Source organism: Rutidosis leptorrhynchoides, chromosome 5, assembly GCF_046630445.1.
Source record: "Rutidosis leptorrhynchoides isolate AG116_Rl617_1_P2 chromosome 5, CSIRO_AGI_Rlap_v1, whole genome shotgun sequence".
In the NCBI taxonomy this organism is placed as follows: Eukaryota; Viridiplantae; Streptophyta; class Magnoliopsida; order Asterales; family Asteraceae; genus Rutidosis; species Rutidosis leptorrhynchoides.
In genome coordinates, this window is record NC_092337.1 from 418,065,422 (window position 1) to 418,085,519 (window position 20,098).

At 35.2% G+C, this 20,098-nt stretch overlaps 3 protein-coding genes across 5 annotated transcripts; 2 read left to right on the forward strand and 1 right to left on the reverse strand.

Moving 5' to 3' along the window:
* Positions 1-1,678: 1,678 nt before the first annotated feature.
* On the reverse strand, positions 1,679-2,239 carry LOC139849980 (uncharacterized). The gene has a single exon (XM_071839584.1). The coding sequence runs from the start codon at positions 2,237-2,239 to the stop codon at positions 1,679-1,681; it is 561 nt and encodes a 186-aa protein (XP_071695685.1).
* Positions 2,240-9,317: 7,078 nt separating this feature from the next.
* LOC139847285 (uncharacterized) lies at positions 9,318-13,772 on the forward strand. Its single transcript, XM_071836962.1, has 6 exons — positions 9,318-10,733; positions 12,107-12,378; positions 12,496-12,631; positions 12,766-12,905; positions 13,007-13,130; positions 13,290-13,772. The coding sequence occupies exons 1-6, from the start codon at positions 9,332-9,334 to the stop codon at positions 13,637-13,639; spliced, it is 2,424 nt and encodes an 807-aa protein (XP_071693063.1). The 5' UTR covers positions 9,318-9,331; the 3' UTR covers positions 13,640-13,772.
* A 1,032-nt stretch (positions 13,773-14,804) lies between these two features.
* Positions 14,805-19,073, forward strand: LOC139850375 (uncharacterized). 3 transcript variants are annotated; one of them, XR_011760012.1, is made up of 7 exons: positions 14,805-14,959; positions 15,441-15,650; positions 15,758-16,299; positions 16,649-16,775; positions 17,471-18,040; positions 18,479-18,540; positions 18,944-19,073. XR_011760012.1 is itself a non-coding variant. In XM_071839956.1 (6 exons), exons 4-5 carry the CDS (start codon positions 17,489-17,491, stop codon positions 18,518-18,520), a joined length of 594 nt encoding a protein of 197 aa, XP_071696057.1. In that variant the 5' UTR covers positions 14,805-14,959; positions 15,441-16,299; positions 16,649-16,844; positions 17,471-17,488; the 3' UTR covers positions 18,521-18,540; positions 18,944-19,073. The 3 variants fall into 3 exon arrangements, 2 of the variants coding, with proteins under 2 accessions (XP_071696057.1, XP_071696058.1); XM_071839956.1 differs by having other exon boundaries at positions 15,441-16,299; positions 16,649-16,844; XM_071839957.1 differs by having other exon boundaries at positions 15,441-16,299.
* The last annotated feature ends 1,025 nt before the right edge of the window (positions 19,074-20,098 follow it).

Here is a 20,098-nt window from a genome sequence, read left to right on the forward strand (position 1 = left end):
TTATTTAAAACGAAGTAATCATGATGTTGGGCTAATTACTAAAATTGGGTAATTGGGCTTTGTACCATAATTGGGGTTTGGACAAAGGAACGACACTTATGGAAATTAGACTATGGGCTATTAATGGGCTTTATATTTATTTAACTAAATGATAGTTTGTTAATGTTAATATAAAGATTTACAATTGGGCGTCCCTATAAATTACCATATACACTCGATCGGACACGATGGGCGGGGTATTTATATGTACGAATAATCGTTCATTTAACCGGACACGGGAATGGATTAATAGCCACTAGAATAATTAAAACAGGGGTGAAATTATGTACAAGGACACTTGGTATAATTGATAACAAAATATTAAAACCTTGGGTTACACTCAGTCGACATCCTGGTGTAATTATTAAACAAAGTATTAAAATCTTGTTACAGTTTAAGTCCCCAATTAGTTGGAATATTTAACTTCGGGTATAAGGATAATTTGACGAGGACACTCGCACTTTATATTTATGACTGATGGACTGTTATGGACAAAAACCAGACGGACATATTAAATAATTCAGGACAAAGGACAATTAACCCATGGGCATAAAACTAAAATCAACACGTCAAACATCATGATTACGGAAGTTTAAATAAGCATAATTCTTTTATTTCATATTTAATTTCCTTTATTTTATATTTAATTGCACTTCTAATTATCGCATTTTTATTGTTATTGTATTTAATTGCACTTTTAATTATCGTACTTTTTAATTATCGCAAGTTTATTTTATCGCACTTTTATTATTCGCAATTTCATTATCGTTATTTACGTTACGCTTTAATTTAAGTCTTGTATTTATTTTTAATATTTTACATTTGGTTTTAACTGCGACTAAAGTTTTAAAATCGACAAACCGGTCATTAAACGGTAAAAACCCCCCCTTTATAATAATAATATTACTTATATATATATTTGTATTTTTATAAAAGTAAACTAATATAGCGTTAAGCTTTGTTTAAAGATTTTCCCTGTGGAACGAACCGGACTTACTAAAAACTACACTACTGTACGATTAGGTACACTGCCTATAAGTGTTGTAGCAAGGTTTAAGTATATCCATTCTCTAAATAATTAAAACTTGTGTAATTTGTAACGTATTTCGTAGTAAAATATAGTACTATCACGTACCCCCACGCTACCCACATCACCTTCACTTTTGTGTTGCGAAGAAGTTGTAGAAGTTGATCATACTCCTCCTTAGTAATATTAAGAACTTGTTTTTCTTTAGTAGCTAGCAGCTGCACGTGGTTGAGCCTTTGATTTATTGGTTTGTGACTTGAAATTGTTAGTCTTCTTTGTCCACCACTCAGGATATCCCACAATCTCGAAACAACCATCAACCGTGTGACCGGTCTTTTGGCATCTAGTACACAACTTCCATTCATTCTTATCCCTCCGGTTTGTGTTTTGATTGTAGTTTCTGTTTTGAGATTTGTACAGGCCCCGTCCTTGAGTTTGAAAGGCAGAAATTTCACCAATATTATTTCGCGCCACTCCTATTTGTCTTTGTTGTTCATCTTGGCTAACAAGATGGTAGGCAGCACCTAGTATTGGAAGTGTAGCACTGCTCAAGATTTGTGTCCTGACAGTGTTATATTCTTCGTTCAAACCCATTAGAAAATCATACAATCTTTATTTGTCGCGCATGGTAACAATCTCCTTTGCTAAATCACAAGTACAACCATTACACTTACATGTCGGTATTGGACTAACTGATTGAATCTCGTCCCACACTCCTCGCAATTTGGTGTAGTAGGATGATACAATCAGATTCTCTTGTCGAATCATAGTTATGGTCCTTCTCAGTTCGTATACTCGAGGAGCATTCTCCTTCCCAAACCTCTCTTCAAGATCGACCCATATGTCCCGGGCTGTAACAGCATACTTCACGCTGCTCTTTATCTCCTTTTCCATTGCACTCACTAGCCATCCACGTACCATGGCATTACATCGTCTCCAGTTCATTAGTTCATTTGAACCTTCTTTTGGCATAAGGATGGTGCCATCGACAAAACCCATCTTGTTCTTTGCGCATAATGCGTTCATCATCTCATTCTTCCAGTCACTGTAATTTTTATCATTGAGCAGATTATCCCCAACGAAATTCAATCCTGGATGGTCTGCTGGTGCAAGAAAGTAAGGTGAGGAGAAATCAATAGTGGTGGTGCTTGATTCAGCTTCGCCTCCTACCATGTTTGGCTGAAGTTTTATATGGTTTTTGGTTTAGTATTTGATCGGTAAACAGAACCTGCTCCTGATACCATAAAATAATCGAATGAGTTTTTGGTTTTATTATTCTTAAAAACGTTGATATCAATTGAAAGATTACAATCAGTATTTATAATAACCGAGAATGCTTGGAGCCAAAGAAAAGCTATTCTAATGGAATTAGGATTCTAAACAATCTTTACCCAATATAACTTGGCTAATAAAAAAGAAACTAAAATAAGAGTTTGAAATAAATTCAAACTCATATAACGATTCTCAATAAATCAATGATTGGAGTTTCCTTGGGAGTGGCAATTAAATTGGCTTTGTCCATAGCCTTTTTAACCTTTCTCACCTTCTCATAAACATCATCAAGGTTATCTGGATAATTTAAATCGGACTCCAACATATTAACTCTATCCCCTAAACGAACGTCATGAGATTCATTACCCACTCGAACTTCATTGCCAACCAACGATAAAGCATCACCTTCACAAACCACCCTATTAGACGAAGCCAGGTGCAGTGAAGGAAATTCATCAAAGATGAGTCTATCGTAATCATTAGAATCCACTTCACAAACTCAAAAACAGAATGATTCATGTCCCAAGTTGTTTTTAACCTCCTTGACTACATCAACCTTCAATGGTGAATCCAATTCGATGAAAGCGAAAGCCATGCTAATATGTTTAAGCTTGGTAGACGAGTGAGCAACAAAGAGGATGTTGCCAAATCCAACCGCTAAATTTTTAATATTCTCCTCAGAAAACAGGTTGGCCGGAATCCCATATGACACAATCCAAGAAAATCGGAAAAACTTCTTAACTCTAGAAGAGTAAGGATCAATAGAAAGCAATCCTCTTTGCTAAGGTGATAAATGCATAATCTATTGAGATTATCATCAATACATAAAACAATAAACCCAAAGCAACACCATTTGAAAACATGATTAACTAGGACACCCCTACAGGTTAAAAAGCCACAAGTTTGTGATTCAAAAATGGGCGATAATCTACCAAAAGAACACATAAACGAGCCTTGTTCAAGATGTCATAGTTTTTTTTTTTTGGGTAAAGGGTATTCACCCGGTAAATGATATATTAAAGACGCACAAATACAAGAATGACTATAAGAAAAACGACTCATAGACAGGGAAAAAAACCAAGACGTAACAAGGCATCTACAACCAAACAAAACCAAACGCTAGAACCTTAAATTTGCCATGCTATCTTCAAGTTCCTCACGTGTTGCGACTCCTTGAACTTCACCGACATCAGCTTCAAACGAACCGTACCATGGATGATGTCAACAAGCTTCTTTGGATCACGAGCTTCACCTTTAAACAACCTTGAGTTCCGCTCCAACCAAATGTAATATACCGTAGCACTAAAGAGAATTTTTGTCACCATAACTCGGGCTACCTTCCTTTGAGCAAACGGAATCAGTCTTTCAACTATGATCTTCCACTCGTCACTAATACCGGGAATAGTAATGTACCTCTTAATCATATGCCAAACTTGATTAGAGTACATACACTCAAAGAATAGATGATCGTGCGAGTCTTTTTGCAACTTACATAACGAGCACACTAACGGGCCATTATTTGAACCGTTCAAATCCCAAGCACGCATCTTATCTTGAGTCTTAAGTTTCTCGTTCATAAGCAACCAAGCAATAAATGCGTGCCGAGGGATACACTTTGAGAACCAAATAACATGATACCACCGCACTTGAGGAGCATGAGATCTTAAAGTTTCCCAAGCACTTTTAGAAGTAAATTGTACAAAATTACCATCAAAATCTTTCCAACATACCTGATCTTGCTTTGTAACATCTGGGAATGCAACTATTGAAAGCATCGGGTACTTCTCAATCCATTCCGATGGCCATAACCATGCAGACTGGTTTCGAAGGTCAGCAACTGTAGAAGACTCCCTAAATGAGTGCCTATGAATCTCTCTGATCGAAATGACAGCAGCTAAGGGACCGAAATCAGTCCACGAGTCGAACCAGGTAGATGTACTAGATCCCTTTCCAACAACATGAAAAATGAAGTGACGAATGATCTCTCGGATACTTAAAATTTTCCTCCATCCCCAACTAGCTGATGAGTCGACCTCCGCTGCCCAAAAATTACGATTACGCAACCGATATGTATGGATCCATTTCACCCATAAGGTCTGTTTTTGCGTGATAATGCTCCACACGTGGTACGAAATTAGCGCTATATTCCATGATTTTAAGCTTTTAATCCCTAACCCTCCTTCTACCTTTGGCATACACACGTCTGACCATTTAACCTTAGCCTTACCTTTTTTCATGTCACCTTGACACCAAAGGAACCCGCGCATAATCTTCTCCAATTCTTTAATAATCTTATCAGGTAAAATAAAAACCGAGGACCAATAAACTTGCATAGAAGCAAGCACCGAAGAAATAAGTTGCACACGTCCTGCAAATGATAGAGCTTTGTTCTTCCAGTCTCCTACCTTGGCTTTCATTTTATCAATCAGTTCCTTGCAATCATTATAATATAGCCTTGAAGAAATCAGAGAAACACCGAGATACTTTACCGGAAAGGACCCTTCTTCAAAAGGCATGATCAACAAAATATTCTCCTTCAATAATTGGTTCACCCCGGCAAAAAACACTGTACTTTTTTGAACACTTGGCACTAAACCCGAATACATTTTGAATTCTTCCAATGCATTAGCAATAACTTGAACCGAGCCCACACTTGCATGAGAGAACAAGAATAGATCATCAGCAAAACACACATTTACAATTTCTTGACTTTCACATTTCGGATGATATTTAAAGTCTTCTGTATGCCGAATATTACGTTTAATCATTAGAGTTAGAATTTCCATAACCATAGTAAATAAATACGGCGACATTGGATCTCCCTGTCTTAACCCTCTCTTCCCAATAATAAAGCCATGTAAGTCACCGTTAATGTTAATAGAGAATGAGGTAGACATCACACATTTGAGGATCCAGTTAATCATAATCTTATGGAAGCCAAAACCGTGAAGAATATCACTTAAAAAACTCCACTCGACCGTGTCATACGCCTTTTGAATATCGACTTTAAAAGCACATCGCGGGACACCTCTATTCAAGTGGTAATTACGCATGATCTCCTTAGTAAGCAAAATATTATCGGTAATTCTCCTTCCCGGAATAAAAGCTGATTGGTTATCGCTAATAATAACATCCAAATCTCCTTTGATCCTGCTTGTAATCACTTTGGAAATACACTTATAAATAGCATTACAACAAGATATAGGACGATAGTCATTAACCTTAGAAGGGGAGTCCACTTTCGGCAGTAACGTGATGATGGTATGATTTATTTCTTTTAGAAGTTGACCATTAGAAAAGAAGTCCTTAACCGCACAACAAACATCCACTCCGACAATATCCCATGCTTTTTTGAAAAAAGTAGACGTGTAGCCATCCGGACCCGACGCTTTATCATCCCCAATCCCAAACATCGCCTCTTTTATTTCAGCATCTGTTACCGGACGCACCATATCTAACGCCATTTGTTGAGGTAATTTAGACGTAAATAACCCCGTGTCCACATGAGAAGGACTGCCATTCGCTGAGGTACCCAAAAAACTCGAGTAGTGTTGTATAAATACTTCTGGAACCGCAGCTCCCTCCACCAAAATACCCTCATTGTTGGTCACTGCATTAATTCTACATCTATTCGCCTTAGCTTTGACCACCTTATGAAAATACTTCGAATTACTATCACCCACTTGGAGCCATTCTACTTTAGACTTTTGTTTAAGGAACCTTTCTTCGTCCCAAATGGCATCGTTGTATTCCTTAAGAGTCTTAATTTCAGCGTCCCTAATCTCCTCTGAAGACGGGTTAGCATCGAGTTGGAGTTGCAGATTATCTAACTTGTCTCGAAGACGAATCACATTATTATGTAAATTACCTTTTTGCCACATCAACTTACGAAGCGGTTTCTTAAGAAGACGTAATCTTCTAACTATAGTATACATGACATGACCTTCTATCTGTTCCTTCCACACATCAGCCACACAATCACGAAACTTCTCATTTTCAGCAATATAGTTGCTGAACCGAAACATTTTTGGACGCGTACTCACAATCGAAGGAACTTTGAGAACTGCTGGACTATGATCAGAGATCCTATATGGTTGGAAAATCGTATATGCATTTGGATACTCTGTCAAAAACGCCTCATTAACGAGCACCCTATCAATCTTCTTCAACATACCATGATTTTCCAGGGGACTTTGGTTCCAAGTGAAATTAATACCAGAGTAATTCAGATCAGTCACTTGAATCTCATCCAAACACTCCTTGAATTCTCTCATAGCTATAGTCATCCTTGAACTTCCTGATGTTGATTCATCAACAAACAAAGACGCATTAAAGTCCCCCAAGATAGTCCACGGGTGATTCCCAACAAAACCTTTATGCATACATAAATCGCTCCATAACTTCCGACGTTTAATATAAGAATTAGAAGCATACACAAACGATGCAAACATTCGCTTATCATCTTGCACCGTACGCAAAAGGCAATGCATAACTTGATCAGTAAGAGCCACAACCATGACATTCACAACATTAGGATCCCATCCGATAATAATACGCGTACCCTTATCACACATACTTTGATTTGATGACCAGTTCCATCCCCGAAATACTTTATCACAAATCCGGCTAATCTTATTAAGAGAAACATGCGATTCTAAAACAGCGCAAAGACATAAATTATTACTATTAATAACATTCCGAACCTCTTTCTGCTTCGGGATGAGGTTCAAACCTCGAATATTCCATGCTGCGAGACTAAACATTAAGACCCTCTTGCCCGGGAGTGCTTGCCCCCTCAGTGTTTGTAATGCGTGTCCCACCATCATGGTCCTCTTCCACATCAGTATCTTCATCTATAAGCCCATAAGCCACATCTTTGCCATGATCCTTATCCTTTTCCTCATTTAAATCCTTTAGAACACCAAATGGATTACTGGTCTCACCAATGCCACTCATATTTGTTTGGTTTTTATTAATCTCCTGACATTCAAGTTAGCCCTCATTACAGACGAGCTACTACGAGTGGAAGCAGAAACAGGGGAGCGAAACGAATGATTTCTAATGGCCTTGTCGACGAAGAGTTTATTCCCAAATAAAGTCACACCATTCATCTTGAGGATAGCAGCATTTGCGATTAACCGGGACCCGAACCTCACAATGGCATATCGTCGGTCAGGCCATGACTTAAGGTCGACGATGAGGCCACAGGTGCCTAAAGCCTCTTGTAAACACGATATATCAAAACCTAAGGGTAATCTCCAAAAGAAAATTTCGGCGTCTGAGCACTCGAGAAATTGTTGTACCAATTACCGTTGCCATCACGTATGTAATTGATTGATTGTCAAATGTTTCTTTTATTAGGTCGTGATCAATAAAAGACACTTTTCCTTTCTTGAGGGTTGTATTTAGAATATATAAATATTAGAAGGTGGTTATGGCAGTAGTGTAAATTAACATAATAAACGGTTGTTAGGTTGTATTGTCGTTTTGAGTTATATGCCTGAAAATTTGTAGTTTTGTCGTAATTAATTTGTTAGTGGATTGATACAGTTTGTGGGCCACGTGGGTTATTAGAACAAATTGGCCACACGTGGTTCATGTTTATGATCATGATTTTATTAATTTTATTAATTTTAATTATTCTTTTTAGCATACAAAAGACGAATCAATGGATTCGATAGTTTGATTGAAATTGTGATGTGGTTCGGTTGGTGATCTGTCTCTTTTGGGGAAAGTAAGGAGTTCGACCCCGTTGACTACATATTAAAAATACAATTTCATCTCTGTCATGAAGTATTCACCCATAACACATTTCCCATATCGTTTGGGGTAAAGGAAAGGGGGGGTTTTACTTGGCCGTGCCCTTGGATCGGTTTCAAGATTTCCTCTTGGGCAGCAATGCAGGCGGGGTTTATCGCTGCATCGGCATAGTCGAAACGGAAGATTATCGCAGCGGGCGGTTAAAGTCCCCTCAGGTGATCCCAATCGCTGTTCAAAAAAAAAAAAAAAAAAAAAAAAGCCGAAGGTGCGGAGGAACCTAGCTAACCTTCTATGGGTGAAGAAATCTGGCTGCGTAGTGCGTACAACATCGGTAAAGTGCTACAAATGGCGGCGGCAGTAGATCACCAAATAATCATCGTTGTTACTAATATTACTATAAGTTAGGTGGGTCTATCTATACTTAAACAATAGTTAAAGGGCCTGTTTTGCCATCTTCCCAAAAATGCTTCAACGCAGTTCTTAATCACAAACACAAATAAAAAAGAAAACTAATATGGAAATTAAACAACACAAAACCATACGGAATTCAAATGATACAGATTCGATTCAATAGTTTCAGCTACAGTTGCCCTGTAATGACAACAGTGCTCACAGCTCGACCTACAAAGCTAATTGACTCAATTCGCGCCTTCAATCATCCCCAAACCCTAATCAGCTCACTCGTAAGTTATTATAATCTATATACAAAATACTGAAGCTATAACTGCCATGTATTTATGATTATGTGTGAATATGCATTTTATTTTGTACAGTTTCATTAGAGAATTCGTTACGCATGCTTCACAAATTTATTAAAGATGGAGCTGAAACGGGACAGCCAGTCGATTGAACATGTACGTGTTCATTCTCACTTCTTTTTGAATTTGCAAAGTATTGAACAGTCAACTTGAAGTATAAATGTAAAACCTAATTTAAAGTGTATAGAAATTAATACTAGTTTGACAATAATAATTGCTAAATATAAGTGGTTGTAAAAGTTTGAAAGTGTGAAATAATCAAACTTTGTTTCCTGAAGAATTTTTACACGTATAAATAAAGAAAATTCAAAAATAACTACGTGTATGGTCTACATACATTCCTTCTTGGTCAACAACATTGACCAAACAACACAATTTTTTCAACTGATACTCCTCCGTATTATTTATATTATTATTATTATATTATCAACTACTTTTGGCTATACTGTAATCATACATCATCTAGTAATCATTCATGGCTACTTTCTTTAGAGTCTATTTTTTATTTATGTGGTTGCTAACTATATCATCCGCAGTTACTTATTCCAGTTATTCATCACTCGAAATACACAATCGATATCATGATTATTCTTGCTTTGAGAATGATTCTTTGACTCCAAAACGATCGAAATCAGTATTATCTTTAGGAATCGTACAAGAAGTTGTGATTGGTGTGATATTCGTCTTGGTTCTGATCAATGTAGTCGTTTATAAGTTGAGAAAACTTCTTAAAACAAGCCTTGAGGACGACAAGAATAACAACAATGACAATGATATTAATAATAAGAAGCGGCCATCTTCATCATCTGAACAGTTGTGTCATCGGTTTACATTTGCTGAGATGCAGAAGGCTACCAATAATTTCGACGAATCAATGATCATAGGAAAAGGTGGATTTGGCAAGGTTTATAAAGGTGTCATTAAAAACATTAATGGTGTGACAGAGACAGTTGCAATCAAACGGTTAGATTCAAAATCGAAACAAGGAGCCGATGAATTCTGGACAGAAATTAGTATGCTATCCAGGTGTCGTCACAGCCACCTTGTTTCACTCATTGGATACTGTAACGAGTTTAATGAGATGATGGTTGTGTACGAGTACGTCCCCGGTGGAAACCTTTCAGAACGCCTTAATAAAAAATCAAGTAAATATCATCAAACACCGCCACTTTCTTGGGTCGAACGTCTCAAAATATGTGTTGGGGCTGCACGTGCGTTAGATTATCTTCACACCGGGACGGGAACACGTCATCGTATAATACATAGAGACGTTAAAAGCTCGAATATATTGTTGGATGATGATAAGGCAGCTAAGCTATCTGATCTTGGGGTGTCAAAAATCGGTCCAGTTGATCAGGCATGTACACATGTGAGTACAGATGTTAAAGGTTCATTTGGGTATTTTGATCCTAATTATTTCATGACTCGTAGATTAACAAGGAAGTCTGATGTTTACTCTTTTGGGGTTGTTTTATTGGAAGTTTTGTGTGGGAGGCCGCCTTTTGATCCAATTTATGGAGACAGTGAAATTGGTTTAGTTGGTTGGGCTCAACAGTGCATTAAGGAAGGGGATTTGAACAATATAATTGACCCGAGTTTAATGGGACTAACCCCTTGTTTAAAGTTGAAGGGTCAAATCATGCCTAATTGCTTAAAAGTGTATGTAGAAATTTGTGTTAAATGCTTACAGGCTCGTCCTAAAGAACGACCGACAATGGCTGAGGTAGTAGTGGCACTTGAAACAGCATTGGCACTGCAACACGGAGGACAACTCCTTGTTGTTGATAAAGAAGAAAGTGTGAAGTCTGGGAAGTTGTTAACATTATCAAGAATGGTGAAAAATATGTTGCCTGCCAAAAACCCAGTCAGATCAACTGGTAACGTTACCTTCGTATATTTGTTTTTTATATGTAAAAAATACAATTAACTGGTTTTACATTGAAAAGGATTGGATTAGGTTGAGTTGAAATAAACTCGATTAGGTTGGGTTGAACCAAAACACTAACGTAAAAATATGTGCCCTTATTTTTAAATCACAAATTTACTCACCTAAAGTGGATAATGTCACATATATCCATCTTAACTTCTAAAATCGCATATATTTACCTCTTTACCTAAAGATGATAATATCACATATATCTATCTTAACTTCTAAAATTGTACATATTACTCAACAACAACAACAACAACAACAACAACAAACCCAATACCACATAGGTAGTGTATGGGGAGGTGGGATGTAGACAATCCTTCCCCTATCCGAGAATAAAGACAAGTTATTTCTCTACCCAGAGTAAAACTCTCAAAAGTAGAGAAAGTCATCCCTCTCGCTATTCAACGGAAAGAGAGATTGCTTCTGATTGGACCTCCGGCCAAAAAGTAGAATTTTTTTTCTTTTTGAATAAAATATAATTAAAAATAAAATAAAATATAATAATAATAAAATAAATTAAAATAAAATAAAATAAAATAGAGACGCCATGAAAATGGTAAAATCAAATTTCCATGGATTTTAAATCATGCCTGAAATTTACTTTAAGCTCTAGGGGTCAGTCAAGTCGCCAATAAATCGACGCTTGCTGTCGACTCAATAACTAGAGCCGTGTACATATTACTCAAAGAGGATAATATCATATATATATACCTATCTTAAACACTTAAACTCATCAAATATATCTTTTAAAATGTCATAGTACTAAAAATATAACCAATCTAAATAGTAAAACTCTCATCTTTCTACCCATACTAATAAAATAACAATAATAAAAACAATTACACTCTATTAAAATCCTTTTTCCCCCTAATATATGTAGACTGATAACAACAGAATTCTCAATTATTCTAATTCTACGTAATTTAATTATTATAATAATAATAATAATTACCATCAAAAAGATAAATATGCATAAATATACTTATTAAACTCTAAGCCATCTTCTCTTCATACTTCGTTTTATTAGAGAAGTTGGATTATGTTCGATGGTTTAGTATAATGAACAAATATGAACATGATTTTTGTCCATTTAGTTAAATAAACGAACCTGAACATATATGTTATTCGTTTGTGAACCTTTGTTGAAGTTCATTGTTAAGAATTAAAGTATATACTATACAACATATATATAAATTATATAAGTTTCAAACATATAAGCTTTGTATATACATATATACATATTATACCAAATTAGCCTTGTAATCTAAAGAAGCATTAATCTATAGTTCGTTTGTAATCATAAATGGGTTCTTTCAGTCACACATTCTAACCGAGAGAGAAAAAGTGAAGATACTTCCAAAAAAGTTATAGTTGCAGATTCTGCGTTAAAAAAGTTCACTTTAGATAGACTTAAAATAGCAACTAGAAATTTTAGTGACGATATGGTGTTGGGAGAGGGAGCGTTTGGAAAAGTTTTCAAAGGGTGGGTTGAACAAGGAACGTGTGTTCCTTCAAAGGCTGGTTTCGGGATACCTATTGCTGTTAAAAAGCTCGATACAGACGGTTATCAAGGACTTGAAGAATGGCAGGTAATTAATCTATATGCCCACAGAAAAAGTTGTAGTAGTAACATAACAATGTTTATTAAAACAAAAAATATACAGTTGTTTTGTCAGTTATAAATTGGTATTGTGGATGAATTGCAGACAGAGGTGGAAATTATGGGAAAATTGAATCATCCAAATCTAGTCAAATTGTTAGGATACTGCTCACAAGATAATGACCTACTCCTCGTCTACGAGTATATGTCCAATGGGAGCCTGGAAAATTACATACTGAAACGTAAACATATTTTCGTCTTTTTTTTTTTTTTTTTTTTTTTTTTTACCATTATAATAATTATAATATTCTATAAGATATATAAGATATGCAATTAACTAAGTAGATATCTAACTGAAAGACTGTCACATATGCAGAAGGATTAGGAACAACACTTTCATGGTCAATGCGGGTCAAAATCTTGGTTGGGGTAGCTCAAGCCATTGCCTTTTTGCACAATACAGACAACCAAATCATGTTCCGTGATCTGAAAACTTCCAACATATTACTTGATCAGGTAGGTATATCATCATGCATTTGATTACAATTTGTATGGTTTTTTACAATGTCATTTTATACAAGATTGGCATCTCATTTGTGTTGATATATATTTAACAGGAGTTCAATGCAAAAATATCTGACTTTGGGTTGGCAAGGCGTGGTCCAATAAATGATGAGACACATGTTTCTACACGGGTTATGGGCACATATGGTTATGCAGCGCCAGAGTATGTTGCAACAGGTTAGTTACCTTGAAAATTCACTAGTTCTCTTGATTTATAGGTGGCAATTTCCACCCATTTACTTTTTAGTATCTTGCTTTGGGTTATGCAACTACCTTTAAAGGTCAAAGAACTTGAAAATCTTTTGAAACTCTATTGAAGCATTTCGCCATGTACAGGTTATTTGAATGGAAAGAATGACATATATGCATTTGGAGTGGTGTTACTGGAAACTCTTACAGGCCTACGCGTTTTCGATAAGACACGTCCCATCAACGAGCAAAATCTAGTAGAATGGATGAGGCCAATGCTACCCAACAAAAAAAAGCTCAAGGCTATTGTAGACCCAAGTCTTGGTCAAGACTACCGCCCACAAGCTGCATATCAATGGGCTCTGCTTATTTTAAAGTGTACTCAACCCGAACCACAAGAAAGACCGTCCATCGAACAAGTGTTGCGCAGCTTAGAACGAACTGGTGGTGTCAAAACAAAAATGCTCAAAGGGAAGTTTAGATATAATATGCCCTGATTTATGCCTACCAGATTAGTAGTGAAACTTGATGTTTTGTACTTGACCAATGTGGCATAAGCATATCATAGATCTATTTATCTTGAATTGACTAACCAACATCTCAAAATAATGTCGTTTTGGTGTAATATTTGCAAACTAAAATTTAATATTTCTATTCTACATCATGTCTTGTTTATATATTATATTTGCAAACAAATTCATTGGTTTGGTTTTCGGTTTTTCGGATTATTCAGTTTGATTTTTTCGGTTTTGAAACTTCAAAAATCAAGACCGAAAACCAAACCAAAACCAAAACCAAATGCAAATATCAAAACCAAAACCAAAACCAAACCAATTTCAAATTCGGTTTCCGGTTTGGTTTCGGTTAAAACCGAATTCAACTCTTAAAATCAAATTTTTTTACTCTTTCCTTATAAGATGAACAAGCATTATTGTATTAATTTTGTAATATATCATACTAAAGTAATATATATATATATATATATATATATATATATATATATATATAATCGAATGTATATATACAAATTTACAAATTTACAAAATACAATAAGCTTATATTAGCTTATGAATTATTATAATACAATACATATTATATAAAAAAATAAACAAAATCAATAACTAAGAGAAAGTTGATTTGAATTTGTTACATGTATAAGAATCCGGAAAGAAATAAATTAGAAAAAAATATGAATTAATAACGCGAGTAAACAAACTTTCACTTGAAAAGGTAAATTATCTACTCAAATCATGTATGTAACAAATGTATACAATAATATTAATAACTTAATATATTTATTTAATAATGTCTAAATTAAATTCGGTTTTATAATCGGTTTTCGGTTAACCAAATTCAGAAATTTCAAAACCAAAAACCGAACCGAAAACCAAATTTTAATTCGGTTTTCGGTTTCGCTCAATCCGAAAACCATTTTATAAATTCGGTTCGGATTTTTTTGGTTTGATTTCGATTTCGTATTCGGTTTAAACGGTTTTAACCAAAACCGATGAACACCCCTAGTATCCACAGGACCACAGCTACAAAACTAACCTATCCACGGTCCTAACCCGACCCGTGTTGTGTCGGTCTTGTTATCAACCCGTCATTCGACTTGTAAAGTAGTAATTCTTCTTCGGAAGAGCAAGTAATGTGTACAGTTAATTCAATTGTGATATATACGTACGACTAGGCTAGTGGATTGACACTTCAAAAATCAAAATAACATAAGTGTACGTTCTTCTCAAACCCTAATTTTTCACTAACCGCGCATTAATTTCGTCAACTCTACACCTGTTTACGCTACGACATTGAAATCGGTACATTGCTGTTTCATTCTTTTCCATAATTTGTATTTTTTTAAATGCTTAGTTTTTTTTTCTTTTCTTTTTTTTCTTTTTTTGGTTTTTTTTTTATCGTGTACTAATTGATTGATGTAATTGTATTTTTATCTGTACTAGGATGATTATTATTAATATCAAGTTTTGAGCTGTATGGCTAAGCCAAATGCGATTGTCATATTAGTTATATTATTTTGAAGTTTTTCTTATTTAAATCATATTTAGGCATTTTATTACTCTTTTACCTAATTAATTAGTTTCTTACAAGTAAGCATGATATGATATACGTAGTATCTGATATATGATATGATATAGGTACTTTTAATCTCGGTAGTAAAACATAGTACTCGTTTTGGGGGATAATTCACTCGTATGATGCTTGCGAAAACACGACCACAGTTAGTTAGAAATACTCATCTTTGTTATTAAAGAATTCTTTTTTCTACATTGTGAACTCCAGGTTATCATTTGTTATATCTCAGAAAATGGACATTGATTATAATAATGTTATAGCAGCACTCGATGAAGATAGATTGAGTGGCTTGCCTCTTGAGCTTATTCATCAAATCCTATCTCACTTTGACACTAAATTTGTTGTTCAAACGTGTTTGCTCTTGTCTCCAAGATGGAAGTTTATCTGGACATCGATGCCCCGTCTCAAGTTTTAAAGGTGAGAATCTAAAAACTTTACCCAAGTATGCAGAATTTGTGAAACATGTTTTGTCTCATCGCAAATGATGCGTTTTCTCACAATGAACAAAAACTAACTGTTGATAGTAGTCCCGAGGCGCACCATGAATTTCCTCAGCGTTGCCTCACCAAAAACACCGTGGGATTTTCCAGCTTTAACGACTTTGTATCTGGATGATATTTTGTTGTGTGGTGATGAACGTGAATCTGTTGATCTTTTCTCCAAGTGTGTCAACTTACAGAACCTCACTTTAGAAAATATTACGGTCAAGGCCAAGGTTTTTTACATTATTACCCCCCGACTTTCTAATCTCAGACTTAGACTTATTAATGACATAGACTCAAATACATTCAAAGTGATTGCACCTCAACTTGAGAATCTCACTATAATTGATTGCGCAATTGAGGACTTGAACATTCCATCTGGATGTTCGTCATTCTACCACAAAGGTTACGATCCTCCACAGTGGTTAAAAGAGTGTTTTCATTCTGTGAACGAAGTAACTGTCAGTTTGTCCATATATTGTCCAAGACAGCCATATATGAAGGAAGATGCTCGTGGTATTATTAACATGCTTCAAGAGATGCGTAGTGCCAAATTTCTTACTCTTAACTTAGACATTGTTGAGGTACGGTGATCTAGTATCCGCTATAATGACATGTTAATTGTCGGATTATTCTTACATGACAGTCTGACACCCTTTCTTATCATATTCAGTTAGAGTTGATAATTACAATTGAACAAAAATGAAGTAGATCTGTATGCATAATTATTTCCATATTCATAAATAATGGGTGGTTTTGATTAGCCATGCTGTTCAAGGTCTTTTTAAAATGATCAGATGGCCTGATATTTTTTTTTAAATGCCTAAAATATTTGATAAGTGAATGGGTATACAGCTTGTTTATTTGTGTGTATATATAATCTTTATATGCATAGTTAATGTTTATATGCATAAATAATCTTTACATGTGCAGTGTATTTCTTCATTCCCGGATTTACTATCTGGTCAGCCTTCGCCCTTTAGCAACTTGATTAGCTTGAAAGAAGAGTGTGGCACAAGGGATACATGCAAGGTTAATATATCTTCCGAAGCTAAAAAAGGTTAATATATCTTCCGAAGCTAAAAAATTCTTTCTTGAAAACTCCCCAACTGCCACATACATCGTGAAGGTACTTTCATTAGTTTGGTGTTTTATTTATACTTTCCACATATCGATTATATTACTGTTTGTGATACTCAGTTATGGGGTTCGGTTTTAGTGACAACTGCATGAAACTGATTGAATAATAGAGTGTTCTGATGGACCTTTAGTCTTAATATAACAAGAGTAAAACGAGGGATACCTTGTCTTAAGTCACTTAACTTCATATAAATGTAGCCCTGTATAATCCTGCTGTACTCTAGAATTTAAGATGAATGTTTGATTCTGCAATGTGAATATAGTGATCTCATGTCCATTTATAAGTAGTTGTGTGATTATTAAAGTTATCTCAGTTTATTTTATTTTCACCTGACTAAATAATAACTTTACTTCTGAAAACTAAAAGATCTGTCATGGCTTAACTACCCTTTTGCTATTGATATCCCAGTGTTTGCTTTTGAAATAATTTGGGTTCAACTTGTTGACCGGCGTTGACCAATGGTTGACCGATTTCTGGGTCGAATTCGGTTAATCACAACGGACATCTCACAAAAACAGTTAATTGCCTCTTAAGAATCAATTAAATCCGAATTATACAACACTGGTTATAAATTTAGGGTGGAGGTAGTGATATTGCTGTAAATTTGTTTGCAGGAACAACCTACGAAAGCAATGAAAGAAAAAGAGGTGAAGGAGCAGATAAAGGCAGACTTTGAAGATATATTGAAGGAACTGCAAGCGTCACTAGAGCACGAGAATATACTTACTGAGAAAAAAGTAGCTATCACGAACCTTCTGGATGATATACAAATATGGACCAAGAAAAAAGAGACCCAAATTGAATCTGAGAGGGGTCAAATAGAAGAGATGGTGGCTAAATTGCTGGCACAATTTTGGCCGATCCTGGTAGATTATATAAATATGTTTTGGCAAGTAGATAACGATCTCAAACCCTTGAGTTTAAAGATAGAGCAGGCCAGATGTTTATTGAATAGCATGCCTAAACGACATTGGGCACAGATGATAGCACACTACTCTCTCCAGCTTGTTCTAATAGTAGTACGAGCAAAAGCACTAGCTGCCCGTATGGACTCACATAGGGAGTTTATAATTGTAATTGTTGATTTTTTCTATAATGACAAGGTTTCAACATCTGAAGATGTTTCCAGCAGCAAACATCATCCTCTGCCATCACAAACATCATCATCATCATCTTCAACAAATGTAAGTTTTTTATTCCCTAGTTGTTACACTTACAGGTGGCTAGATGAGCGGGTTATGGGGTTTGGTTGAATCGGTTCATTTTTGGTAGGGGCTTAAGCAGGCGGAGTCAAGTTCGGTTTACCTACAGGCTTTCCTTTTTTGTACTTTTAATATTTTTTTTAGAAGTCATTATTGAGTTATAAGATCACTTAAGAAAACATTAGTATTAGTATTATTATTACTATTATAAGCAACTAATTTATAATTTATTTAATATTTTTAACTATTGTTTCTTCTGCTTTGGAAAAAAATGACCAAGGAGACTGCTTGTGCTCAATAAAAGTAACCCTTAGATACTTTTAACCAGTCTTATTCCTTTCTCCTTTTCTTAAATTTTATTCTATGCTGGATATAAAACGTAACAAAATTCGACCCATTCAACATGTTTAATGTCTGCAGGTTCCTACACCCTCCACCTCAAGTATCAACCCAGTGCCATGAGATGTGTATCACCTGCCCAGGTAACTATTTTTTATACAGCGACTTGCCTGCTTATTCATTAATCTATCAACCATTGTGTTTTTTTAGAGTGTATCTCAATTATTCATTAATCTAACTGTCTCATTCTCCCTCTCTTTAAATTAGTATTTTCTGATTTCGGTTGATGTACTTAGAAGTTGCAAAACTTCAACAATAATTTAAGGAATATCATGAACATAATAAATATGATGACCTCCAAATTTTTAAAATTGAACACTTACACAATTCAAATTGGTAACAAAATGATCGTGTACTTGAGTCATGATGTCTTTGATTTTGTTGTTCGTGTAACTTGACTGCTTTTGGTTTCGTTCAATCTATATGAATGATTGATTTCGTATGGTTTTATTGTTATTTTCGTTGTTCTAACCCAATCATATGCAGATCTTGTCAACTTGAAGATAGTGGCTGCTACAGATAGTGTCAACTTTTGATACGTTTGTCCTCATTGGATTAATTAATGTTAGTAATATTTTCATGAAAATGTTGGGTTATCATCATCATCAGACCTCGACTTTGTTACAGCTTTTCGTATATCTTACTGTTTGTGTCATGTAACTTTTGATATGCCTTTATTTCCTAGTGTTTTATGAGGACTACATTAGCAATTTTATGATGTCCATGGTGTTCCATAACTATCTTGATGAAATCACAGATCTCACCACATTCATGCTCCAACTCTTAGATTAAGTACATACTCAAAAGTTAGGATTCCATTTCAGAAGACTTAATTACGCCCTTGGTCCCTAAAGTTTTATCTTTTTTTCATCCTTACCCTTAAAGTATTTTTGAATCATCCTAACACTTAAAGTTATGATATGGTTTCATTTAGGTCCCCAGTTAACGGATTGAGTTAACGCAGTTAACCATGGGGACCTAAATGAAACCATATTACTTTAGGGACAAGGGTTATACAAAAATACTTTAGGGACAATGATGAAAAAAAAAGGTGAAACTTTAAAGACGCGTAATTAATTCAAGCGGGAACGACATTTTAGGGAAATACATAACAATTACTCTGTACTTACTTATATACGGGGATGTCAACCATAAAGGTGCATGCGTGGTGTTTGGTCTGTTACAGGTGGTTGGCTCTTTGATTGCGCAACAACTCTCACCTGGCATGCCTTTTGAGTTCTTTTTGTCAATGTCCTTCGACTATTATTTAAGGCAACAACAAGCGTCGATTTATTAGCGACTTGACTGCCGCTTAGAGCTTATATTGAATCTCAGGCATGCTTAAAAATCATGGAAATTTGATTATACCATTTTTCATGGCGTCTTGTTTAAATTTTTATTTATTTATTTATTTATATTTATTTTATTTTATTATTTTTTGGCCGGAGGTCCTCACAGAAGCAATTTCTCTACTTCAGGGTATAGAGATTGCTTCCGTGAGGACCTCCGGCCAAAAAAATAATAAAATAAAACAAAATAACCAAAATAAATAAATAAAGTAAGATAAAAAAAACACGACGTCATGGAAAGGGTAGAATCAAATTTTCATAGATTTTTAAGTATGTCTAGGATTCAATCGAG

Coding starts and splice junctions, on each gene's coding strand:
- LOC139849980 (XM_071839584.1), bottom strand. CDS start 2,239: ATGGTAGGAGGCGAAGCTGAATCAAGCACCACCACTATTGATTTCTCC.
- LOC139847285 (XM_071836962.1), top strand. CDS start 9,332: ATGGCTACTTTCTTTAGAGTCTATTTTTTATTTATGTGGTTGCTAACT. Junction 12,632..12,765: donor GGAAAATTACATACTGAAAC/GTAAACATATTT, acceptor TCACATATGCAG/AAGGATTAGGAACAACACTT. Junction 12,906..13,006: donor CCAACATATTACTTGATCAG/GTAGGTATATCA, acceptor TATATTTAACAG/GAGTTCAATGCAAAAATATC.
- LOC139850375 (XM_071839956.1), top strand. CDS start 17,489: ATGAAAGAAAAAGAGGTGAAGGAGCAGATAAAGGCAGACTTTGAAGAT. Junction 18,041..18,478: donor CATCATCATCTTCAACAAAT/GTAAGTTTTTTA, acceptor TAATGTCTGCAG/GTTCCTACACCCTCCACCTC.